The following is a 27,852-nucleotide window of genomic DNA, read 5'->3' on the forward strand; positions in this document are numbered from 1 at the left end:
CACATGACTCCACCTGATGGAATGCAGCAGAAGAGATGTGGGCCACTCCTGGTCTGGTTCCTAAGAGACTGGACTTAACCTCATACTGTCGTTTGCTATCTTTCCCCTTCCTGCTGGTTGGAACACAGAGGCAGTGTTAACAGAGCTCTGAAAAGCTATGTCAGCAATGTTGGGTGTGGTGCGGCCACAGGAAGAAGCCTGTGTTTAAATGACTCCATAGACAACTGCTGCCCTGCCCCAGACCATATACAGTGATTGATGTCTGTAAGAGGGGGTGAGTGTGAAAGAAGACAGATAGTGAGAGAGAGGGAGAGAGGGAGAAGATGGACTTTGTTCTTTAAGCCTGTTCACTCATAGCAACTTTGTCTTCCTATCAATCAATTCTGTCAATTCACTATTAACAAATCTGCAGCAGAGGGGTTAAATCAAACTTGTTCAGAGTTTGGACAGCCAGGACTTAAAATCCTCTTCTTCACCCATCTTCTATCCAACCACTTTAAACACTTGCCGTATTCTTCTGTATGTGCCATTGTGGATTACAGTCCTGAGAAAATATTGTAATCCCCATTCTCTCCCAGCCACCCCAAACAAGTAACTTTAGTGACTTTTTTTGGTTACTTTAGAACAGGAAGAGAGATGTGGGGTAGATACAAAACGGTAAAGGAAGATGTGAGGTTGTATTTCTTGGCTACCCTGGGCAGCCATCACTCAACTCCAACCTGGCCTATGACCAGAGACCCAAACTTCTCTGCCCCTACCTCTTGGGTGATAGAGGACATGAGAGTGGAGAAGAGGGGGGACTCCTGGTGACTGACCATGGTAACAGGACTTCCTAAAGAAAATGTAATGTATAGCAAGAGCTCAAGACCTTACCTTCAAGTTTAAAACCAGAGCAAACCATTGAAGTTTAAATCACATTAAGCCAACTTGGCATGATGTGGTGGACCCTGGGGTCTCCTCCCTATCATTTCCACCCCCCCACCCCCATTATGACTTAGGTGGGATTGATCTGTCCACTAGATTCAAGGTAGTCAGTGGTTTCAGGCCAGTTTTGGTAACCGATCCTATTCTCCTTCCTAGAGTTATTATTTCAAGGATAAGGACAAGACCTAGAGCTAAGCCTGTCAGCACACAGTATTTCTCTGGCCAGAGCAAGTGATTCACTGGGGAGTCCAACAGAATGAAGTGTAGGGTTTATTTTTTCATGAATAGGAGAATTCGTGTCTCTCAGTCAAATGCATCCAAGAGGAGCTGCCAGAAACTGCTATAATACCACAAGTGAAGCATACCCTTCTCTTCATGAAAGGAGAGCCAGAGAATATTCTTCATGTATACCAGCTTCAAGACGTGTGGAACATTCCAATATGCCAGAACAGATTAGAAACAAGTAGTATAAAAATTAAAATAGAAAGGGTGGTATAAAAGGCCCCCCAAAATTAGACTTTGGGAGAAACTCCATGTGTAAACAAAGCAGCAGGCAAATTGCTCCTTCAAGTTAGCCTCAGGAAGCTAGCATGAGTTACCTTCAAGTTTATCCTAACTGCCAAAATCATCATAAAAATAGATTGCAGGATCTAAGCTTGATTGTGCAGGGTTTGCACATTCTCATTAAATCAATAAGTGTTTAAAACTGAATACCAAGTCTGTTGATATTTCCCTCCCTTCCTCCCCACAATCCTTGAAACTGATTTTGATAGGAAAATTAGTATCTGTATTTTTCATTCCTATAGACTACTTAAAATTACATGGCTTCCCTTCATTAAAAGTTTTATTTTGAAAAATGTAGCAATAGACCACTGTAAGGACCTTTGGCATTCAAAGTGGTTACTGTTATTTGCAAACAACTTGCAAACTTCTACCATTTGGTAGGCTGGTGGTCTCCAGGATATATTGTGAGGGGGAGATATAAGCAGCCTGGGTGGTAGGAAGGACATGAAGCCCCACTAGCTCTTAACTTGTCAAGGAAACTCAAAGAGGTGACAACCTGACCTCTGGATCTAGGATGTATATGATAAAGAGAAAAAAAAATCCCAATTTTAATTTGTTGAGTCCACTCCCCACCTGTACTTCCACTTTACCACTGAGGAAACTGACACCCAGAGATATTTACTGATTTGTCCAAGCTCTTATAACCATCCAAGAGAGCTGGGTTTGGAACTCAGGAGTCCTAAATTCCTTTTTGGAACTCCTGTTGCCATCTATAGTGAACCTTAAAATCCTTCCAAATGTGTTAGACATTTGGCTTGCTCTACTCACAGGCTTACTCTACCAATGTTCTGATGCTCTGTAAGGAAGGAGCATCTATAAATGGAAGGCCTTTCCACTATCCCCACACTCATAAGACTCTTCTGGGAACTTTTATAATACTGAGTTGCCTGTGTGCTCCAAAAGAACTTCACACCAGTGCCCTTTATTAAGGATCCCATTAGTGTGTATTTTGAAGTGCCATAAAGGAAACCCCTATGATGAAGTGCTCCCCACCCTTATCCTAGGTGTGAATCCTTAAGTGCCGAGTAAGGTTTGTGTTTCGGCTAAAAGTTTTCCCACATTCACTGCACTTATAAGGTTTCTCTCCAGTGTGAATTCGCTGATGGACTGTAAGTGAAGAGTTCTTGATGAAGGACTTCCCACACTCGCTGCATTTATAGGGCTTCTCTCCAGTGTGAATTCTCTGATGCTCAATGAGGTATGCACTCTGGCTGAAGGATTTCCCACATTCGTTGCACTTATAGGGTTTCTCTCCAGTATGGACAATTTGATGTACAACAAGAGAGGAGCGTCCTGTGAAATGCTTCTTGCAAATGTAACACTCATAAGGTTTCTCACCAGTATGAATCCTTTGGTGTTGAGTTAGGGATGAGTTCTTACTGAAGGCCTTCCCACACTCGTTGCATTCAAAGGGCTTCACCCCAATATGAAACCGTTGGTGCTGTATCAGATATGAACTCTGGCTGAAAGCCTTTCCACACTCATTGCAAACATAGGGTTTCTCTCCTGTATGGTTTCTCTGATGGAGAGTAAGGGATGAACTTTTATTGAAAGCCTTTCCACATTCCTTACATTCATAGGGTTTCTCTCCAGTGTGAGTCCTCTGATGTTCAGTCAGATGCATATTTTGACTAAAAGCTCGCCCGCATTCATTACATACATAGGGTTTCTCTCCAGTATGTGTCCTCTGATGCACAATGAGATGCATGTTCTGGCTGAAGGCTTTCCCACAGTCTCCACAAGTATAAGGTTTCTCTCCAGTATGGATTCTCTCATGCTGAGTGAGGGATGAGGTCTTTCGGAAGGCTTTCCCACACACACCGCACACATACGGCTTCTCTCCAGTGTGAGTTCTCTGATGGACAATGAGGTTCATGCGCTGGCTGAACGCTTTCCCACAGTCATTACATTTATAGGGCTTCTCTCCAGTGTGGACTCGATGATGAATGCTGAGGGATGACCGTTCAATGAAGTGTTTTCCACAGATGTTACATTCAAAGGGTTTCTCTCCTGTGTGAATCCTTTGGTGTTTTATCAGGGATGAGCTTCGGCTGAAAGCCTTTCCACACTCACTACAGTCATAGGATTTCTTCTCTATGTAGAGTTCGGAGGGTTTACTTAAGTCTGAATTATGTGAAAAGTTCATTCCATGCATGAAAAATGCAGGAGTCCCCTTTTCTGTTGCACCTTCCAGCCTTGGTGGAACCAGGGTAGAGTCTTGGTTAAGAAATGCCTTAAATTCACTACATTCAGGATCTAACTCACCATGGAGTTTGTCCTCATGGGAAATTTCCAAATGATCCAAATGAGTTTCTACATTTCCCTGCTGCTTCTCCAAACAGTCATCCTGTTTCCATGCTCCTTCCAAGGTAGAACACCAGGCACCATTCCTTGTTGGTCTTTCCTTGACAACCACATAGGGTGGTTTGTCCTCCACAATGTCCTCCTTTGGATCTGATTCTTTCATTTCAGGTCTAGTTTCCCAGTCTGGAAAAAAAAAAAAAAAAGAAAAAAGGAAAATAGAAGATGCAAATGTGTTAGTTATTAACACTGGGAGCAAAGGACTCCTGAAGTGGAAATGGGCACATGAAACCAAAGGTATGATGCACAAGGCACAGACAGAGTAGGCAAACAACCTCTCTGTTGGAGAGGGATGGAGAAGGGAAGCAATGAACTGAAGATAAATGTGACTTAAAGAGGCAGAATTAACAAATGAGGTAATAAGAAAGGACAAGAAAAATCCCTTCAGCAGGGGGTTGAAAAGGATGGTCAGCAGACAGGAGCTTGGAAGAGAGACACCTAAAGAGAAACAAAAGGAGGTTAAGCTGGGATGGATGGAACCGAGTCAGAAGCCCCTCACCAACTAACTTCCAGGATCTTGCTATTTCAAGTCATCCTGAATTTCTCCAAAGCAGTGATTTTTATTAGGAATAAAAAAAATTAGTATTTACATGATATATGCCAGTTATTCTCCATCCTTCAAGCCTTCCCTTCACCCTCCATCCTTCTCTGCTCTACCCTGTGATCCAGGCAATCATTATGGTTTGTGAGTACTTTCCTTTGATTGTGCCTTTATCTGTTGTTTTTATCTACTCCCCCATAAAAGGTAAGCTCCATGAGAGCACTGGTGCTGCCCATCCGCAGCTCCCACAGCAGTGCCATGTACATAGAAACCTTCAGTAAAACATGTACTCAGCATTTACAATGTGCCCGTTACAGTGCCAAGCAATTTTTAGAGAACTTCTTATGCGACTGACACAACCATATATGAGTTAGGTACTCTATTACACTAATACTATTATTCCCAATTTACAGATGAGGAAACCGAGGCTCCAAGAATAAAGTCACATACTCAAGGTCCAACACCATATTAAAGACAGAGCTGGGATTCAAGCCCCAGCAGTCTGACCGCAGAGCCAGAGTCCCTGATGAGTTGCTATACTGCATGTACTGCTTTCCCATCTAGAGGAAAAGCCAAAGGATTTCAAAGATGCTTAAGGCAACAGAAAGAGCATGGCTTAATAAACTTAGTGAATTCGGGGTGTGGCATGAGGCCCAGATGTCAGGACAGATGGTGGTAAGGGACATACAATCCCTCTTGGACTGAGCATGAATTACTTTTCTGTGAAAAGGGGAAAGGAAGGGCAATGATGCATTTGATTTGGGGCTGATTGGGTCTGAGATGCTCTGAGGATTTAAACTGGTAGCACAGATGGTCTGTGCATGTAGATGGAAATCTTTCAGAATAAATAATCTCTTACTTTCAGAAAGTAGAGAATGCTGGAGGCAGATGGCCAAGGAACCCATGTTTAATGGGAAGGGGAAAGAAAGCAGCCTCCCTTTCACTGATTAAAACCCTTCGTTTGAGTTCACCTGCAAAAACAAAAACACCACGCAGCTCCTAGCCATGAAAAATCAGTGAAAAAACAGCTCAATGCCAGCCATATTACACTACTTTTCAGTGCTGGCAAAGAGCTAAACCTCTGATGAGATGCATGATTGGCTATTTTGATCTCTTTAAGGGAAATGTTAAATGGACAGTTTTCCTCAGAGGGCATTTTGGCAAAAGCTACTAACATGCAAAATGCTATTTATTCCTTTGATTAAAACATGGATGTATTCCTTTTTGCTGTGCTAAATTTCTTGTCCTTCATAGTTTCTTTTTCCATTTTCTATATTTCTACAATTGCTTCTGATTACAAAGTAATTCACCTGTATTAGAAGAACATCAAGCATAAAAAAATAATGTAAAATGGAAGTCGCCTGTCATTTCACTGAGCAGAGTTAATAGTTGGGTGTTTATTTTAGGACGATTTTTCCCAATGCACCCTTAAAAAAATACACACATGTGCACGTGTGAGCACACATACATAAACACACACACACATGCACAGGACAGGAAACTGAAGCAGGGCCCAGTGGCCTCTGAGGTGAAATAGAGCTGAGAGGCTAGGGCAGCTAGAATACAGGACAGTCTTGGACAGGAAAGAGTTGCCCAGGAGAGCGCCTGGAGATCTGCAAGGGTCTCATTCTAGTATCCAGCAGACTATTTATCAGCACATGTCTAAAAGGAAACCACCAAGTTCAGGGGGCTATCCGTCCAAGAGTATTAGAGAACAGTTCCTAGAACTCACACAAGGCTGGAGATACTGTCTTTTTCCCACTAGCCAGGCCAGTAAACCTAATTCATGAGTAGATTATTCAGAAAGGTCTTGTCTCTTTGTGGGGAACAGTGGGATTTATGAGTACAAATCATAAAATCAGAACTTGAAAGGATCAAGTTATGTGTTACTGGTGTCAAGATAGACTAATAGGAGAGAGAGAACAGACTAGAATACAGAATTAGACCCAAACATGTATGGAGTACTGATTTTGATAGAGGCACAATAGCAATTTAGGGGAGGGAGAAAAGTCTCCAATGGATGGTGCTAGAACAACTGAATTGCTATTAGTACAGAAAGGCACTTCAATCCATAATTTGCTTCTTATAAAAAATTAATTTTAAATGTTTCACAGACCAAAATGTAAAACCTAAAACTGTAGAAGAAATATTTCTAGAAGAAAACGGAGGAGAAAATCTTTGTGGGCGTGACATAAGCAAGGATTTCTTAGGTATGGCACCAAAAGCACAATTCAGAAAAGAAAAAAATTGTGAAATTCATCAAATTAAGAACTTCTGCTCTTCAAGAAGTGTGCTGGAGCAACTTGATATCCTCATGTAAAAAGAAAAAAAATGAATTTAGACTCTAAGGATATGAATAGATGCTTCTACAAAGAAGATTTACAAATGGCCAATAAGCACATGAAGAGCCATCACTATCATTAGCCATTAGGGAAATTCAAATTAAACTACCTTACACATACCAGAATGGCTATCATAAAAAAGACAGATAACCACAAGTTTTGGTGATGATGTGGAAAACTGGAACCCTCATACCCTCCTGGTAGAAATATAAAATGGCACAGCCACTTAGGAAGACAGTTTGGCAGTTCCTCAATAAGTTGAATGCAGAGTTACCATATGACCCAGTAATTCCACACCTTAGTATATACCAAGAGAAATGAAAACATATCCACGCAAAAATTTGCAGATGAATGTTCATAACAGAATATTCATAACAGCCCCCAAAGTGGAAACAAAATACCCATCAACAGATGAATAAACAAAATGTGGTATTTCCATACACTGGAATATTATTTAGCCATTAAAAAGAATGATGTACTGATACATTCTACAATGTGGATGAACCCTGTAAGCATTATGCTGAGTGAAGAAGCCGTCACAAATGGCCATATACTGAATGAATGCACTTTTATAAAATGTCCAGAATAGGCAATCTATAGTTAATGAAAGTAGATCAGTGGTTGATAGGGATCGCAGGAGGGGGTATGGTGGGGAATAATTGTTAGTGGATATGGGGTTTCACTCTAGGGTGATGGCTGCACAATTCTGTGACTGTACTGAAACCACTGAACTGTATCCTTTCTAAAAGGGTGAATTTTATGGTATGTAAATTATATCTTGATAAAGATCTTTAAAGAAACATAAACCAAATTGTTCTTCAAAAGACAAAATGAAAAGACATGCCATGGACTGAGAAAATATTTGTAAAGCATGTACCTGATAAAGGATTTGTATCTAGAATATATGAAGAACTTGCCAAACTGAATAAGGAAACAACTCAACTAAAACAATGGATAAATGATTTGAACAGATATTTCATGAAACAGAATATATAGCTGGCAAATAAGCACATGAACAGATTCATGATATCAAATTAAAACCACAATGTAATACCACTTCACACCTATAACAATGGCTAAAATTAAAAAGACTGTCACACGAAATCTTAGCAAGCATGTGGAACAGCTGTAACTCTCATGTAAAATGGTATAACCACTTTGAAGAACAGTTCGTTAGTTACTTTTAAAAGTTCAACATTCACCTACCATATGGATCCAGCCATTCCACTCCTAGGTATTGATAATGAAATATAATGGAAAACATAAAGACTTGTACCCAAATGTTGACAGCACAGCAGCTTTATTTATAATAGCCCCGAACAGGAAACAACCCAGTGATCATCAACATGTGAATGGATAAACAAACTGTGGTGTATTCATAAAGTGGAATATTACTCAGTAATAAAAAGAACTATTGATACATGTAATAACATGAATTAACCTCAAAGTAAATATGCCAACTGAAAGAGCAGTCCAAAAATAAGAATACTAATTGCATGATTCCATTTATATAAAATTCTAGAATATGTAAACTAATCTATGATATAAAGCAGATCAGTGGTTACTTGGGGATGGAGGGTGGATATGTGGAGGAGAATGGGAATTCTAAAGGGATATAAGGCAACTCTTTTTGGGTGATGGGCATGCCCATTATTTTTATTGTGGTGATAATTTTATAAGTGTATACATACGTCATAATTTACCACAGTAAACTTCAAATGTGTGCAATTAATTGTAGGTCAATTATACCTCCAAAAGAGCTATTCAAGAAATGGGAAAATACTCTAATTCTGAAAGTTAGTGTTTTCACTTAGCAGTATATTAGGCACATCCTTCTATGTCAATGCCTAAAAAATAGTCTTCTTCCTTGAACAGGTGTACAGTTTTCCATCAAACAGATACACCTGATATGTTAACTCTTTCTTGATGGCTGGCACTTAAGTAGTTTATCTCCTTTTTCTACCTATGTAAAACTTTGCACACTTATGGGAGGATTTCTAAAGGACAGATTCCAAAAACTGGAATTGTTAGAAATTTAATAATGCCTAACTCTCTCCAAAATAGTTGTCCCAATTTTATATTCCTAAAACTAGAGTTACTTTCCTTAAAACCTCATAATACAGGTATTGTCATTCTTTTAAATCTGTGTCTCTTCACTGGCAAAAACTGATATCTCAATTTGTATTTCTTTGACTATTAATAGGTTAAAAAATCTTTTAGAAGTGTAATCTTATGTATATCTACACCTATGAATTGCCAGCTCATATGGTTGGTCCATTTTTATATCATTTATTTAGTCTTTGTTTTATTGATTTCTAGGAGCTCTTTATATAATTATAAGGCTTTGACCATTATACATGTGGCAACTATTATTCCCCATTTTGTCATCTATCGACTTTATTTTTGCCTAGAGTAGTTTAAACTTTCCATATGGTTAAATCTGTCCATCTTATTTATTTGTTCATCATGCATTCTTTCTTTCTTGTTCCTCAAGTGACGGGCTGATGGTGAGTAACTCAGGGAAGCTGCCCCCTTACCCAGTGAGACCAGGTTCCTGTAGTTCTCCAGCATGACATCCCTGTACAGATTCCTCTGGGCAGGCTCCAGCTGCTGCCACTCCTCCTGGGTGAAGTCCACAGTCACGTCCCTGAAGGTCACTGATTCCTGTAAGAGGAAACCCACAACCACTCACCGCAGGGCCCTCTTTACAGAGGTCTGGAGAAATGGCCAGAAAACCCAGCAGGATCTAGGGAAGGAGGACAGAATGTATCGGAATTGAATTCAGGAAGGTGCAGAGTTCTGAAGAGGTCACTCATAGTTTTCATGGTGTCTATTATATCAGAGTGGTACTTGGCCAAACAAATATGAGACAGTTTAGGGAAGATCACAGATATGAATAACAGAAAGAAAGCAAAGGCAACAAAATTTTAATACAGTGAATCAACAAGGGGCCCAGAAAAGGCAGAATTCTGGATAGAGTCCAGCAGTTCAAACTTTCTGAGTCCCAACTAAGTGCCAGATACTGTGCTAAGTGCAGAGTCACAGAAATGAAAGGGTCAAGTAGTAGTCCCTTTTAGGAGAGGAAGACTAAAACACATGCAATTGACTTACAAGTTGGTAAATACTATCATAAAGGTATGAGCAAATTCTCTAGGCAGTTGAGTAACGGCAGCTTTAGGGAGGATCCACGAAAAGAATTTCCAAAGAGAATGGTCTGGGGAGGAAGAGTGGCTGGGTTCTTGCCAGGAGATAGTGGAAGGAGCTTGGATCAAAACTCAAGGCTTAAAAGAGAAATATGACCGTTGAGTGAGAAGTTCATGTGGTCAAAGTGTAGATTCCTGCCCAGTAGATGCCTTAAACTATGGTGGACTAAATGACTATGGCATAGCATGAGAGATGATGGTGATGATGTAAACAATAATAGTAACAAAACCTATCATTTACTATGCAAGTATTCGTCTAAGTGTTTCACACATATCAATTCATTTATTGATTCCAAACAGCCATATGAGTCAGGTCCTAATATTATGCCCATTATTTAGCTATTGTCTATCATTTCCAAATAGCTTTTATATCCTATCCTGTGATACAGGGTCTCAACTCTCCAATTCCTATTTCTGCCTTAATAGTTGGCTCTGTTAGGCTCTGCCAATAGGGGTGCTGCATGAAGATTGGAAGATGGAGATAAGAAACCTGAGGTATTAAGAGGTTAAGTTACCTGTCCTGGTCACATCGCTACTGAGTAGTGCAACCAGGCTCTGCACTCAGGCAGGCTGGTTCCAGAGACCAGGCTCTGGGTATCACAGACTTGCAGGCCCCTCTCTGGGCTCCCTGCCTCTTTGACTTTACTTCCTACCACATGTCTTCTTCCTCCTCACTTGCTCTGCCTCAGCTCCACTGGCCTTCCTTCTACTCCTTGAATATGCCCAGCTGTGTCTGCCTCAGGGCCTTTGCACTTGTGGTTCCCTCTGCCTAAAAGGATCTGCCTTCAGATCTCTGCAGAGAGGGCTCCGTACTATTTCTTATTCACTCAAACCTTCTTTGGAGGTATTTCAAAGGAGAGTGATAGTACATAATTAACAATTTTAAAAGTACACCCTGGCTGCCAGAAGGGAGCAAGAGAGTGAACAGAGTGAGGAGGCTGCTGGGAGAGAAGGGGAGGCTCGACCTCGGGTAATGGCAGAGGGAATGGAGAAGGCTCAGCTCAAATGAACCTCCACAGAGAGGCCCCCTGGGTCCTCTGAGATAAATGAATCCCACCCAAGCCATTCTATATCACACCACTTTGTTTTAATTTCTTCACAGTATTTAACAAAATTTTAAATCACATCGTGTATTTTATGTCCACTTGTATAACAAACTGCTAATAGTTCCCCCAATATCCTTCTGTGCTGCATCTTCAGTAATTAAGGTAATAAATGCCTGAGCACTTGGTTGCCCAGCTTTAGAAAGATTACATTTCCCAACTTCCCTTGCAGTTATATAAGGGTCAAGTGATTAAGTGCTAGCCAGTGGAACACAGCAGAGAGATGTGTGAAACATTCAGGTCCTTTCCTTAAAGGAAAATGAATATGCTCACTTGACCGTTGCCCCTTCTGCCCAGGCTGGGAATGCAGCCTGGCTGGTAGGTGCTGGAGCATTAACTTGGACCACGTAGGCAAGAATGACACCTCAGGGATGCTAGAGAAGAAGAAAATAGAGCCTGGGTCCTTTCCACTTTGGAGTTGTTGGAACATCTCCCCAGACTGTGACACGAGAAGAGAGTACTGCCATCTTGGGCGGCCTCTAATTTCTAGGATCTCTTGTTACAGTAGCCAAACTTGTACCATCACTAATTCAAATGGTAATATCCATCTCTCCCTCAAGTCAAAGTAGGGACCTGTTCTGTCTTCTTCACTTCCGAATTCCGAACTCCTAGATTCATTTTTGGCAAGTAGTAGGTGTTCAATAAATACTTGTTGGATAAATGAATAGATGCAAGGGCCATGATGTTCAGGGGCATGTATATCTTGCAAAGGAGTCTGGCCTTCATCCTAGAAGCTGTAGGAGAGAACATGCCTACATCTGTATTTGGGGGAACCTGACAAGTTAAGCCCAGGTCTGTGAAGTAGAACAGCTTGTGGCCAGTGAAAAGAGAATACAGAAATGATCAGGAGCTAACTGTGTTCCACTTAAAATATATTTATTAAACAGCTTCCTGGGGTCTGGGAGAGCTATACCAAGAAATTTAGTCTCTGGAGCATAAGCAAGGTCTAGGTGCTTTGTGATATCAAAGTCTCTGTCACCTTCAAAAGCAAAAACAAAACAAAACAATACAATATTTTAACAAGATGTCAAATCAGAGAGGACAAGATCAACTGAACAAATTATTGGGAGGGGGCAAATGGCTAGCATCTGGAAAAAATAAATCTTTCACTAATTTTTAAAAAGTCAGATCAAAGATTTAAAGAAAAAAATTAAACAGAACAGTAACAAAGAAAAACACATTTTTTGTAAACAGAGCCTATGAAAGATTTTAATACGTGAAATACAAAAGACAAAGCCACAAAAGAAAAGAAAACAGATAAATAAAGACTAAAAATTTCTAAGTGGGAAAATGACAACCTGGAGAAAAATGTTCTAATACATATGACAAAGAGAAAACATCTATACAAAGAACTCTTACAAATCAATAAGATAAAGACCCAAAACAAACAACAAAAAAACCCGAGCAAAAGTCATAAACAAACAATTCAAAGGACAAGAAAAACAAATGGCTTTTAAGTACATGAAAAAATGCATTATTGCATTCACTAAGAAAGAAGTGCAAAAAAAAAAAAAACCCTACAAATCAAAACCCACAGCATCAGATTACCAGATAAAGTCAGAAGTTTGGCAATTCATTGTATGGGCAAGAGTACAGGGGAAAGAGCCACTCTCAAACATTCCTGATAGGAGACTGGGGCAGTATCTATGGAGTGCCATTCAGCTACATCTACCAAACTACAGTTCATCTATCTTTTGAACAAACCAGCTCGTTTCTAGAATATACCAATTCAGATATATGAATACACATATAAGAAGATACATGTATAAGGATATTTCTTATGGCATCAATTGAAGAAACAAACAAACAACAAACTTCCATCAGTGGTGGACTGGATAAATAAATTACAGTATCTCCACCAGAGTGGTATACACAGCCATAAAAAAGAATGAGGATGCTCTTTAGGTAGAGATATGGAAAAACTTCCTGAATATACTGTTACACGAAAAAGCAATGTGCAGAACAGCGTGTCTAGTTCATTGAAATTTCTGCAAGGAAATAATAAGGGCTATCTATACATATGTGCTTACAGAGGCACAGAATCTGTTTTGGAAGCATATGCAAGTAACTGGTAAGAATACACTGTTGGGGGGAGTGTAAAATGGTGCAGCCTGTTCCTTGCATGGTTAAACACAGATTACCAGTTGACCAGCAATTCCATTCATAGGTGTCTACCCCAGAGAAATGAAAACACATCTACATAAAAACTTCCACACGAATGTTCATAGCAGCATTATTCATAATACACAAATGACGGAAATAACCCAAGTGTTCATCAATCAATGAATGGATAAACAAAAAGTGGCATAGCCACACGATGGAATATTACTTGGCCATAAAAAGGAAAGAAGTTCAGATATGTGCAACAACATGCATGAACCCTGAAATCCTTAAGCTAAGTGAAAGAAGCCAGTCACAAAAGACTATATGCTATATGATTCCATTTATAGGAAATCTTCAAATTAGAGGAAACCTACAGAGACGGAAAGTAGATTTAAAGTTACTTAGGGCTGCAAAAAATGAGGGGTAGGGAAGTGATAGCAAAAGGGGGAGTTTTCTCTTTAGGGTGATGAAAATGTTCTAAAATTGTAATGGTCACAAAACTCTGTGAATATACTAAAAACCATCTGTATACTTAAAAATTGTACATTGAATTCTATGGTATGTGACTTATATCTCAATAAAGCTGTTAAAAAAACAGAAATCGGTAATAGTCATGATTGATGCCAATCAATGGGGAAGGGGAGAAAAATCCTTTTTCCCGGTGTATTTTCAATATTTGAGGCTGTTTACTATATGCAACTATTACTTCTTCAATTAAAAGGAATATATTATATGCTTTATGCCTTAAAAATGATCAGACCTTCTATTTCCGGAAATTTCTATGCTGATGAGATAAAAAATTTCACAAGGCTTTATGCACAACGATGACCATCCCACTGTATTTATAATGCAAGTTATCTGGAAGAATCATAGTATCTCATGACATGGATGCATTAAAAAAAATCAAGGTTCATACCTAATATATAGCCACTTTCATAAAAAGATTGTACCGAGCCTTTACTGACGTGAAAACGTTGAGATTACATCATATATACCACCTAACATCAATCACATAAAAACCGTCCACAGAAAAAGATCGGAAAGAGCTATGTCACACTGTTAGCAGTGGCCGTCAGAGTGGTCTGATCGATTCTTCCTGGGATGCTCTTTCTCAGAAGGCTATACGGCTCCCTCACATCCCCCAGGGCTTCACTCAAAGGCACCTCCTCCTCTCAGAAGGCCTTCTCTGATCTCTCCAATCAAAACTGCCAGTCCTGATGCCTCATTCCCGTTCTCCTTGCCGCCATAGCTCTTGTCACCACCCACACCCTCCGCTGCTTTACCTCGGTTTACTGCCTACCTCTCCTCCAGCATGTCAGCCCCAAAGACAAGAGTCTTGTCTCCCTGGCTCACTACCATATCCTGAGTTCAGAATGCTGCCTGGGACACGGTAAAGGCTCAATATCAGCTTCTGAACACATAATGGATAAATGGATGTGCAGGGCTGCTGTTATGGGTATATTTGGTGCCCCCCAAAGATATTTTCTTGGGGGGTGCATGGTCTGGGAATTGAACCTGCAAGAAAGGCGAGCATTCTCACTGAATCCCAAAAAGATGTTTTGAAGTCTGACCCCCAGAAACTCAAAATGTCACCTTGTTTGGAAGTAAGGTCTTTGCAGATGGAATTAGCTAAGATGAGGTCATACTGAAGTGGGGGGTGGGGGGCCCTTAACCCAATGCCTGATGTCCTTAGAAGAGGAGGACAGATGCAGGGACAGAGTAAACACGTGTGAACATGGAGACACCTAGGGAGAGATGGCTGTGTGAAGACAGACTGATGCTGCTTCAAGCCAGGGAATGCCTGAGGCTACCCGAAACTGGACGAGAGGAGGAAGGATTCTTTCCCAGAGGCTTCAGATGGAACTTGACCCTTCTGATGCCTTGATTTTGATCTTGTAGCCTCCAGCACTGTGAGAGAATACCTTTCTATTGCATAAAGCCACCCAGCTTGTGGTAATTTGTAACTGCATTCCTAGGAAACCAAGACAGGTTCAGTGTGGATTAAATGGGTTAACCCACACAAGACGCTCAGACAAGCCTCAGCACATACCAGTTCTCAACTGTCAGCTAGGGTTACCGACAGGCACACGTCCTTGGCTCTCTCCAGCACTTTGGGACTGACCGTGGCCCACCCTCCCTCAGTGGCTTCACCCTTGTTGGTCAGTCCTTTAATGGCCCCGAGTCCCTGCCTGGAGGCTCTTGGTTCATGCCAGCCTCCTTGGCCTGAAGGGCCCCATTTGGTAGAGAGTGGTCTAGGGCAGTGGTAGGAGTGTGGGATCTGGAGCCAGAGAGGCTGCAAGAAATCCTGGCTCTGCCCCTTCCGAGCTGTCCTTCCTTGGGCAACTGTCTTTTCCTTTGTTAAATGGGCTAGGTAATAGTAGTGGTACCTCTGTGGGGGGCACAGGGTTAAATGAGGCAATGCATGTACTTGGTGCAGAAGGGCCTGGCATGGATCAAGCAAGCACTCAATACATGTTAACTCTTGCTATGACTGCTTGATTACCTGGCCCAATATACCCCTTTACCAGCTCAGCTAAGAATTCTTTGTGAAAGTCTTCCCTAAGTATGCCACACTGTCTTGCTCACTCAGTAACATTCTCTGAGCATGTTCCCAAGCCCGACGGCAACTGGGATGTGCTGAGAAACAGTGCAGACAGGGGCCTGATGTTTTGGGTCCCATCGATCATCCTGGGTCGGGAGGCCGCGGAGCAGGATACCGGAGGGAGTGGATGCACCCTCAGTGGAAGGGTAGGAGCCCTCCCCACAGGAAGTGGGCTTAGCCCAGAATGCCTGAGGACACACACGCCAGCGCTTCATCTTTTCGCTTCTTGTGTATGTGACACAAATCAGTTCACCAAGATGAAAACTTCAAATTCCACAGAGCTGCTTTCAGTTTCTGTTTTTCTAACCAGACTATAATTACACACAGAAGTGATTAAAAAAAAAAAAAACTTAACCCAAAAGCCCCAACCACATTGAAAGGGACAGAATTGACAAAACATTCTAAATAATGTTAAAAGAAGAAATCAAGTCAACAGTCACAGGTGAGCTGAAAATGAAGACTACATGTTATAGTTGCTGAGGAAAATGGTTTGGTGCTTCCTCAAAACAATAAACACAGAGCTTCCATAAGACCCAGCAATTCTACTTAATCCAAGAGAAATGAAAACATATATCCACCTAAAATATGTACACAAACATTCATAGCAGCATTATTCACAATAGCTGAAAGGTAGAAACCCAAATATCCATCAACCAATGAATGAATACAAAAAATACGTCACATCTCTACAATGGAATACTATTTAGCTATAAAAATGAATGAAGAACTAATACATGTTACTACATAGTTGAAGCCTGAAAATATTACACTGAGTGAAAGGAGCCAGTCCCCAGTAACCACATATCGTATGATTCCAATTTTAAGAAATACTCAGAACAGGTAAATCCATAGAGACAGAAAGCAGATCAGTGGGTGAACTCTCTGGTAAATGAAGTATAGCTCAATAAAGCTATAAAAAAAAGAAGACATGACAAGCCCAAACTCCAGATAAATCATAGGACATATTTAGATATCAAAATAAATTTTAGTTGGCTTCAAGAGATTCAGAAGTTCAATGCTAAAATTAAAATGATTATGGGGCAAAAGGAAGAAAACACAGGTGATATCTGATCTGCGTATGGAGAAACACTTTTACAGCTTAAAGATGTAAAAGATACCAGAGGGAGAGACTGTCAGAATTGCTTTCTGAAATACTAAAGGCTTTTACACTTAAAAAATACATAAATTAAGACATTAAAAGCAAATTGGGGAAAATATCTGCCACAAATTTTCATATTATGTGTGCAGACACATAACTCCTAAGCATCTTTAAGAGTCCTGTAAATGGTAAAGTCTAAGATACTGTGCCCACTCACAGAAATGGCTAAGAAACATTTTTTTAAAAACTGAACCTCACTATTAAAATAAACGATGCCACTCAAAAGGAAATTGTGAGACACCATTTGACACTTCTCCAACGCACAAAATATAGAAAGACAGAAGAATATCTACCGCTGGCCAGCTGTAAGCTAGCAGAGGCCGTCACAGGAATATGTACGGCCACAACCATTTTGGAAAGTAAGATGAAGGGCCTCAAAAATATCCAACCTAATGTATGCATGGGTCTTTTTCTTTTTATTTCTTTCTTTGGAGTGATGCAAATGTTCTAAAAATGATCACAGTGATGAATAATACAACTATGTGATGTACTGTAAGCCACTGCTTATATACCATGTATGGACTGTATGTGTGAAGATTTCTGAATAAAAATTTTAAAAAAATACACACACACACACACACACACACATATATATAAAACCAACCCAGGATTCCTCTTCAAGCAATCACTTCTAACGAAAGAATACAAAACTTGGGGAAGGATTTTACACCCAACCATGCCCCTCCTGACATTACTTATGGTCATGAATAACTGGAGACAAACTAAATGTCCAACAACCTGGGAACCGTTAAGTAAACCATGGTACTACCACTAGATAAAATTTTTATAGCCATCAAAATGGATGTTATAGAGGAGTTTTTAATAATGCAGAGAGATGCTGAGAATGAATTCTTCCATGAAAATGTGACATAAAATTGCTTAGGGATGGGTGAAGCCCAACTCAGGTGGAATCCCTCCCTCATGGAATTCAGACCCCAGGGTTTGGAAATTTGAAGCCATTAAAGACAGCCTACAACCTCTCCTCTATCTCCACCACGCCCCCAGCAGGGAGAGTCTGCTGAAGTTAAAGGTACTGCATTACCTTATGCTGGTGGGACACACAGGCAGACAAGTGCCACAAACTGGGCAGGATAAGAAAAACAGAGTCCAGAGATTTCACAGGAAAGTCTTTCATCCTGCCAGTTCTCACTCTCAGAGAAAAGTGACGCAGGTAACTCTTTCCTCCTGCAGGAGGCCAATTTGGGCTGGGAAAATCTGGTGGGGGTCTATAATACCTAAGTAGACCCTCCTAAGGGTGGGTGGAGGGGAAAGGCACCATACAGGCAGGGCAAGAAACAAGAAAACAAAAACAGAAAAATTCTGATCTGTTAAGTAAAAGCTAAGCTAGTGGTCCAAAATAAGCTGAACTGAATGTCAAAGAACAGACAACAAATTCATCCAGCAAGAAAATCCTAGGTAAAAAAAAAGTGAAAACAATCTCCAGATAAACCAATTAAGGTAATTAAATGCCTAGATGCCAGCAAAAAATGACAAATCACACTAGGAAAACTAAAGATATGGCCCAGTCAAAGGAACAAACCAACAATTCAAATGAGATAGAGGAGATGAAACAATTAATTCAGAATATATGAACAGACATGGAAAATCTCATCAAAAACCAAATCAGGCGGGCCGCGGTGGCTCAGCGGGCAAAGTGCTTGCCTGCTATGCCGGAGGACCTCGGTTCGATTCCCGGCCCCAGCCCATGTAACAAAAACGGAGAAACAGAATACAATAAAACAAGAAAATGTTTAAAAATGTTTCCCTTTCTTCCTTCCTTCCTTCCTTCTATCCTTCCTTCCTTCTCTCTGTCTTTCCTTTAAAAAAAAAAAAAAAAAAACCAAATCAATGAATTGAGGGAGGATATAAAGAAGGCAAGGAATGAACAAAAAGAAGAAATGGAAAGTCTGAAAAAACAAATCACACAACTTATGGGAAAGAACGGCACGGTAGAATAGATGAAAAAAACAATGGAAACCTACAATATTAGATTTCAAGAGGCAGAAGATAGGATTAGTGAAATGGAGGACGGAACATCTGAAATTTGACAAGCAAAAGAAAATATAGGGAAAAAAATGGAAAAATATGAGCAGGGACTCAGGGAATTGAAAGACAATATGAAGCGCACAAATATACGTGTTGTCCCAGAAGGAGAAGAGAAGGGAAAAGGAGGAGAAAAACTAATGGAGGAAATTATCACTGAAAATTTCCCAACTCTTATGAAAGACTTAAAATTACAGAGCCAAGAAGTTCAGTGTACACCAAGGAGAATAGATCCAAATAGACATACTCCAAGACACTTACTACTCAGAATATCAGAGGTCAAGGAGAAAGAGGGGATCTTGAAAGCAGCAAGAAAAAAGCAATCCATCACATACAAGGGAAACCCAATAAGACTATGTGTAGATTCCTCAGCAGAAACCATGGAGGTGAGAAGACAGTGGGATGATATATTTAAATTACTAAAAGAGAAAAACTGCCAACCATGAATTCCATATCCAGCAAAATTGTTCTTCAAAAATGAGAGAGAAATTAAAATATTTTCAGACAAAATATCACTGACAGAATTTGTGACCAAGAGACCGGCTCTGCAAGAAACATTAAAGGGAGCACTAGAGGCAGAAACGAAAAGACAGGAGAGAGAGGTATGGAGAACAGTGTAGAATTGAAGACTATCAGTAAAGGTAAAAAGAAGAAAAATTAGATATGACGTATAAAATCCAAAAGGCAAAATGATAGAAAAAAGTACTACCTGTACAGTAACAACACTAAATGTTAATGGATTAAACTCCCCAATCAAAAGACATAGACTGGCAGAATGGATTAAAAAGCAGGAACCATCTATATGCTGTCTACAGGAAACACATCTTAGAACCAAGGATACACACAGGTTGAAAGTGAAAGGTTGGGAAAAGATATTTCATGTAAATAACAATCAGAAAAGAGCAGGAGTAGCTAGACTAATATCCAATAAAGTAGACTTCAAATGTAAAACAGTTAAAAGAGACAAAGAAAGACACCTATGTATTAATAATAGGAACAATTCAGCAGGAAAGTATAACAATCATAAATATTTATGCAACGAACCAGAATACTCCAAAACACATGCAGCAAACACTGAAAACACTGAAAAGAGAAATTGACACATCTACCATAATAGTTGGAGACTTCTATTCCCCACTCTCATCAATGGACAGAACATCTAGACAGAGGATCAATAAAGAAACAGAGAAGTTGAATAATATAATAAATGAGCTAGACTTAACAGACATTTACAGAACATTACATCCCACAACAGCAGGATACACCTTTTCTCAAGTGCTCATGGATCATTCTCAAGGATAGACCATATGCTGGGTCACAAAGCAAGTCTCAATAAATTTAAAAAGTTTAAAATCATACAAAACACTTTTTCAGATCATAAAGGAATGAAGTTGGCAATCAATAATAGGCAGAGTGCTAGAAAATTCACAAATATGTGGAGGCTCAACCACCACACACTCTTAAACAACCAGTGGGTCAAGGAAGAAATTACAAGAGAAATCAGTAAATATCTCAAAGCAAATGAAAATGAAAACACAACACATCAAAACTTATGGGATGGAGCAAAGGCAGTGCTAAAGAGCGAAATTTATTGCCCTAAATGCCTATATCAAAAAAGAAGAAAGGGCAAAAATAGAGGAATTAACTGTCCACTTGGAAGAACTAGAGAAAGAACAGCAAACTACTCCAAAGCACGCAAAAGGAAAGAAAGAATGAAGATTAGAGCAGAAATAAATGAAATTGAGAACACGAAAACAATTGAGAAAATTAACAAAACCAGAAGCTGGTTCTATGAGAAAATTAATTTAAGATTGATGGACCCTTAGCAAGACCGACAAAAAGAAGAGAGAGAATGTAAATGAATAAGATCAGAAATGGAAGAGGAGACATAACCACTGACCCCCACAGAAATCAAGGAAAGAATGACAGGATACTATGAATAACTTTATGCTAATAAATACGACAATGCAGATGAAATAGACAACTTTCTAAAAAGGCATGAAAAACCAACATTGACTCGAGAAGAAACAGACAACCTCAACAAACCAATCACAAGTAAAGAAATTGAATCAGGTGTTAAGAAGCATCCCCAAAAAAAAAAATTCCAGGATCAGATGGCTTCACACGTGAATTTTACCAAACATTCCAAAAAGAATTAGTATCAATCCTGCTCAAACTCTTCAAAAAAATAGAAGAGGAGGGAAAGCTACCTAACTCATTCTATGAAGCCAACATCACCCTCATACCAAAGCCAAAGATATTACGAAAAAAGAAAACTACAGGCCAATCTCTCTAATGAATATAGATGCAAAAATCCTCAACAAAATTCTAGCAAATCGAATCCAGCAACACATTAAAAGAATTATAACTATGACCAAGTAGGATTCATCCCAGGTATGCAAGGATGGTTCAACATCAGAAAATCAATTAATGTAATACATCATATCAACAAATCAAAGCAGAAAAACCACATGATCATCTCGATTGAGCAGAAAAGGCATTTGACAAAATTCAACATCCTTTCCTGTTGAAAACACTTCAAAGGATAGGAATAGAAGGGAACTTCCTCAAAATGATAAAGGGAATATATGAAAAATGCACAACTAATATCATCCTCAATGGGTAAAAACTGAAAAGTTTCCCTCTAAGATCAGGAACAAGACAAGGATGTCCACTATCACCACTGTTATTCAACATTGTGTTGAGAGTTCTAGCCAGAGCAATTAGTCAAGAAAAAGAAATACAAGGCATCAAAATTGGAAAGGACAAAGTAAAACTTTCATTGATTGCAGATGACATGATACTATATGTCAAATACCCCAAAAAATCCACAGCAAAACTACCAGACCTAATAAATGAGTACAGCAAAGTGGCAGGTTACAAGATCAACACTCAAAACTCAGTAGTGTTTCTATACAATAGTAATGAACAATCTGAGGGGGATATCAAGAAAAAAATTCTATTTACAATTGCAACCAAAAGAATAAAATATATAGGAATAAATTTAAAGACCTATACAAAGAAAACTACTAGAAATTGCTAAAAGAAATCACAGAAGACCTAAACAGATGGGTGGGCATACCGTGTTCACGGATTGGAAGACTAAATATAGTTAAGATGTCAATTCTACCTAAATCGATTTACAGATTCAATGCAATACTAATTAAAATCTCAAAAACTTACTTTTCAGAAACAGAAAAACCAATAACCAAATTTATCTGGAAGGGCAGGGTGCCCTGAATAGCTAAAAGTATTGTGAGAAAAAAAAAATGAAGTCAGAGGTTTCACACTACCTGACTTTAAGGCATATTATAAAGCTACAGTGGTCAAAACAGCATGGTACTGGCATAAAGATAGATATACGGACCAATGGAATAGAACACAGTGTTCAGATATAGACCCTTTCATCTATGGACAATTGATCTTTGATAAGGCAGTCAAGCCAACTCACCTGGGACAGAACAGTCTCTTCAATAAATGGTGCCTAGAGAACTGGATATCCATATGCAAAAGAATGAAAGAGGATCCATATCTCACACCCTAAACAAAACTTAACTCAAAATGGATCAAAGACCTAAACATTAGATCAAAGACCATAAAACTGTTAGAAGAAAATATAGGTAAATATCTTATAAATCTTATACTTGGAGGTAGTTTCCTAGACCTTACACCCAAAGCAAGAGCACTGAAGAAAGAAAAAAAGAAATGGGAACACCTCAAAATTAAACACTTCTGCATATCACTTAGTCAAGAAAGTAAAAAGACAGCCTACACAATGGGAGACAATATTTGGAAATGATATATCAGATAAAGGTCTAGTATTCAGAATTTATAAAGAGATTGTTCAACTCAACAACAAAAAAGTCAGCCAACCCAATTACAAAATGGGCAAAAGACTTGAACAGACACTTCTCAGAAGAGGAAATACAAATGGCCCAAAGGCACATGAAAAGATGCTCAACTTCCCTGGCAAATCAAAGCCACAATGAGATATCATCTCACACCCCACCAGAATGACCATTATCAATAAAACAGAAAATGACAAGTGCTGGAGAGGATGTGGAGAAAGAGACACACTTATCCACTGTTGGTGGGAATGACAAATGGTGTAACCACTGTGGAAGGCAGTTTGGCGGTTCCTCAAAAAGCTGAATATAGAATTGCCATATGACCCGGCAATCCCATTCTTAGGTATCTACTCAGAGGACATGTGGGTAAGGACACAAACAGACATTTGCACACCAATGTTTATGGCAACCTTATTTACAACTGTGAAGAGATGGAAACAGCCAAAATGTCCATCAACAGCGAGTGGCTAAACAAACTGTGGTATATACACATGATGGAATATTATGCAGCTTTAAGACAGAATAAAATTATGAAGTATGTAACAACATGGATGGACCTTAAGGACATTATGCTGAGTGAGACTAGCTAGAAACAAAAGGACAAATACTATATGGTCTCACTGATGTGAACTGACATTAGTGAATAAACTTGGAATATTTCGTTGGTAACAGAGACCATCAGGAGATAGAAATAGGGTAAGATATCGGGTAATTAGAGCTGAAGGGATATAGATTGTGCAACAGGACTGCATATAAAAACTGAGAAACGGACAGCACAATGCTACCTAACTGTGATACAATTATGTTAAAACACTGAATGAAGCTGAATGTGAGAATGATAGAGGGAGAAGGGCTGGGGGAACAATGAAATCAGAAAGAAAGATAGACAATAAAGACTGAGATGGTATAACCTAGGAATGCCTAGAGTGTATAATCATAATGACTAAATGTACAAATTAAAAAAATGTTTTTGCATGAGGAAGAACAAAGGAATGTCATTACTGCAGGATGCTGAAAACAGATGGTAAATAATATTTTAAAATTTTAACTTATGTGTGAGACTAAAGCAAAAAATGTTTGGTACAAAATTTATATTTTCACTAGTGCATTTCCTAATATAACTTATGTAGAAAGCTTAACTGAACACCAAAAGTACATGGAACCTTGAATAGGGCATGAGATTTTGTTGGTTTGTCCAGAGTGATGCCCCAATAAATCCCAGAGTGATTTGAATAGTGAATAAAAAAGTATTTGCAAAGTTCCCATCAGGGAATGGTGAGAAAGGGGGAAAATCCAACTTTCCCAAGTTGAATTCTGGATATTCTCACAAGCAGTGGGGACAACCAAAGCTATAGGCTGAGCCCCCAATCTTGGGGTTTGTTTATACGAAACTTAACCCCACAAATGATTGGTCAAGCCTACTTAAAAGTAAGCCTAACTTCTTGACCAAAAGGGGGAAGAGTAAAATGAGACTAAGTGTCAATGGCTGAGAGATTCCAAACAGAGTCGAGAGGTTATCCTGGATGTTATTCTTACTCATTAAGTAGATATCATCTTGTTGTTCAAGACGTAGTGGAGAGGCTGGAGGGAACTGCCTGAAAATGTAGAGCTGTGTTCCAGTAGCCATGTTTCTTGATGATGACTGAACAATGATAAAGCTTTCACAACGTGACTCTGTGAATGTGAAAACCTTGTGTCTTATGCTCCTTTTATCTACCATATCAAAAAAACAGTAGAACATATGGAATAAAAATAAATAATAGGGGGAACAAATGTTAAAACAAATTTAGTTTGAAATGCTAGTGGTAAATGAAAGCGAGGGGTAAGGGGTATGGTATGTATAACTTTTTTTTCTCTATTATCGTTTTATTTCTTTTTCTGTTGTCTTTTTATTTCTTTTTCTAAATCAATGCAAATGTTCTAAGAAATGATGAATATGCAACTATGTGATGATATTAAGAATTACTGTTTATATATGTAGAATGGAATGATATCTTATTGTTTTGTTTGTTAATTTTTTTTAATTAATTAAAAAAAAAAGTAGGCCTAAAAGTCATCCCCAAGAGAACCTCTTCTGTTGCTCAGATGTGGCCTCTCTCTCTAGCCAATACAATAAGCAAACTCACTGCCCTCCCCCTGTCTATGTGGGACATGACTCCCAGGGGTGTGGACCTTCCTGGCAATGTGGGACAGAAATCCTAGAATGAGTTGAGACTCAGCATCAAGGGATTGAGAAAACCTTTTCAACCAAAAGGGGAAAGAGTGAAATGAGATAAAGTGCAATGGCTGAGAGATTCCAAACAGAGTAGAGAGGTTATCCTGGAGGTTACACTTACGCATTAAATAGATATCACCTTGTTAGTAAACATGTAATGGAGAGGCTGGAGGGAACTGCCTGAAAATGTAGAGCTGTGTTCCAGTAGCCATGTTTCTTGATGATGATTGTATAATGATATAGCTTTCACAATGTGACTGTGTGATTGTGAAAACCTTGTGTCTGATGTTCCTTTTATCTACCTTATCAACACATGAGTAAAAGATATGGAATAAAAATAAATAATAGGGGAAACAAATGTTAAAATAAATTTAGACTGAAATGCTAGTGATCAAGGAAAGGGAGGGGTAAGGGGTATGGTGTGAACGAATTTTTTTTCCGTTTTCTTTTTATTTCTTTTTCTGAATTGATGCAAATGTTCTAAGAAATAATCACGATGATGAATATGCAACTATGTGGTGATGTTGTGAATTACCGACTATATATGTAGAATAGAATGATCAAAAGTTAAGAATGTTGGCCTTTGTTATATTTTTTTAAAAAATTGCATAGGCAGAGGGATTCTTATTTTTGTAAAACAGTATGTATCCAAGGAGGGAAAGCACTCAAACATTCTAAAGTGATTATCTTTGGGAATAAGAACAGGATGGGTTATTTTTCTGACTTTTTGTTTTTGCTTTTTAATAATGATCATGCATTTTCTTACCTATTACGAATTTTCTTTTATGATATAAAATTTATTACATTGAAAAATGATAAAGAAAGTTCAAACTCACCAATACTGGATGAACATTTAGGTACACTGATTATGCAGCCAAAACAAGTGATGTCTGTAAAGTTTTCAAATCCCTATTGCATAATATTAGATGAGAAAAACTCAAGATTAAAATGGCAAACCCAACACTCATGTTTTAAAAATCATAATCAAAGCAGTTAGATAATAAGTGGATACAGAAAATATCCACAGTGGTTATCTTTGGTTGGAGGGATTATGGATGAATTTTACTGCCCTACTTATAGTTTACTAGATTTTCCCAGTTTTCTACAATGAGTATTTTATAGACCATTATTTCTTATTACAAAATATTTCTGGCATGAAGAGAGTTCACAGAAAAATACAACAAAAATCCATACACCTGACTCAACCTAAGAAATAAAACATGGTGAGAACTGTGGCTGCCCATGGGCCCTTCCCCAAAAGCACACCTCCCTCTCCACAGAGGGAGCCACTACCCTAACTAGACCCTGGCCCACGCACATTTCTGTCCTCTGGTGGCACACGTGGGACCCACAAGGACATTTGGTGCTGTTTGCTACTTCAGAAGGTCACACACACTGCCCTGTCTGGTCCCCCTGCATAGGCATTTCTATCACTCAATGTAACGTGTTTAAATCCATCCTTTTCTGTGGTCAACCTGAGTCCCGAGAGCAGATGGGCCAGTCCCAAGCTGCCTTGTCCCTCACTGCTGAGTCTGCAGCCAGTGTCAGGGGTGGACAAGGGGACATGGGACCCAGAAAGGTAGAGCAGAAGGGACTCCATGCACAGGTACTGCCCCACCCACGAGGGCAGACCTGCTCTGGGGAGACAGGCACCTGTGCCTGGGTCCTGCAGGGGCCGGTAGGAGAGGTTCATTTGAGGGCAGAAACTTGACGCTCTGGGCTCACCGCCTTGGGGAAAGAAGGCGAGAGGGTGAAATGACTCACCAGAGACTCGTCCGTCAGCAGCAAGGCAGCCATCCCTTCACTGCCTACAGTGACCAGGTGCCGGGAGGTTGGGTCTACATGGCCAAGACCGCTGTGCGGGGAGAACAAGGAGACAGACAGTGAGAGACCAGGCTAGGCCTGCCTTACAGACGCACAGGCAGGACAGACGCACGCCACTAAGAAACACACACACACGCACGTAGTGCTTACTACACGCCAGGCACTTGCAAATATACCTCACTTAATCCCCTAACAACCCAAGAAGATTGGGGACTATCCCTACCCTCATTTCACAGAGGAGGAATCTGAGCCGCAGGCAGAGAAGTCACTCGCCCAACGTCACACAGCAGGGTTTATGCCAACATTAAATTTCTGGAACTTGGTAACAGTACTTGTGATTGTTACATAAATAAATATGCTTACGTAATGAAAGGAAATATACAAGGAAGTATTAAGTCTTACAGGAGCATGATGTATACACCCACACTAAAATGTTCAGAAAACAGACAGGCAGCTAGACAGATAGGGATGGATGGACGGATGGATAGAGAGATAAACTGGTGACTGGTTAGAAGGAGTGAGGGATGGATGATAGATCAACAGAAAGACAGACGAATAGAATGATTTTTCAAATGTGGCAAAATGTTAAAAGTTAGAAAATATGGGTATCTGGGTAGAGAGTATAGTGGAGTTCTCTGCATTATTCTTGCAACTTTCCTGTAATCCTGAAATTATTTAACTTTAAAAAGTTAAAAAAAAAAAGATTATATTGCTGGCATTGGAGCCCAGGTCCACATGCTTAACCAGTGGGCCTCACTGCACCCCTTCAGCTACCCAACACACTAGCACTGACACCCCCACGTGTACCCACTGACACCCCCACGCACCAGCAGACACCCCCAGGCGCACCCACGCACACTGACACGCACCAGCACAGATGCCCCCACGCGCACATACCAGCACAGATATCCCATGTGTGTGTGATACTACGCACACACACACACACACAGGCTGGTGGGGGAACAGGGTCGCCTTCTCCCAGTCACTCTGCCCTGACCTCCTCCTGGGTCTGAGAGCTGG

General features: G+C 39.7%; 1 protein-coding gene across 1 annotated transcript; it reads right to left on the reverse strand.

Annotated features, from left to right (window-relative positions):
- Positions 1 to 1,181: 1,181 nt before the first annotated feature.
- ZNF71 (zinc finger protein 71) lies at positions 1,182 to 27,834 on the reverse strand. The gene is made up of 4 exons (XM_077130650.1): positions 27,730 to 27,834; positions 26,773 to 26,863; positions 9,270 to 9,396; positions 1,182 to 3,975 (listed from the first exon to the last, which is right to left on the reverse strand). Exons 1-4 carry the CDS (start codon positions 27,744 to 27,746, stop codon positions 2,489 to 2,491), a joined length of 1,722 nt encoding a protein of 573 aa, XP_076986765.1. The 5' UTR covers positions 27,747 to 27,834; the 3' UTR covers positions 1,182 to 2,488.
- Between the last annotated feature and the right edge of the window lie 18 nt (positions 27,835 to 27,852).

This window comes from Tamandua tetradactyla, chromosome 16, assembly GCF_023851605.1.
Source record: "Tamandua tetradactyla isolate mTamTet1 chromosome 16, mTamTet1.pri, whole genome shotgun sequence".
In the NCBI taxonomy this organism is placed as follows: Eukaryota; Metazoa; Chordata; class Mammalia; order Pilosa; family Myrmecophagidae; genus Tamandua; species Tamandua tetradactyla.

Coding starts and splice junctions, on each gene's coding strand:
- ZNF71 (XM_077130650.1), bottom strand. Junction 9,397..26,772: donor TGCTGACGGACGAGTCTCTG/GTGAGTCATTTC, acceptor TTCCTCTTACAG/GAATCAGTGACCTTCAGGGA. Junction 3,976..9,269: donor CAGGAACCTGGTCTCACTGG/GTAAGGGGGCAG, acceptor TTTTTTTTCCAG/ACTGGGAAACTAGACCTGAA.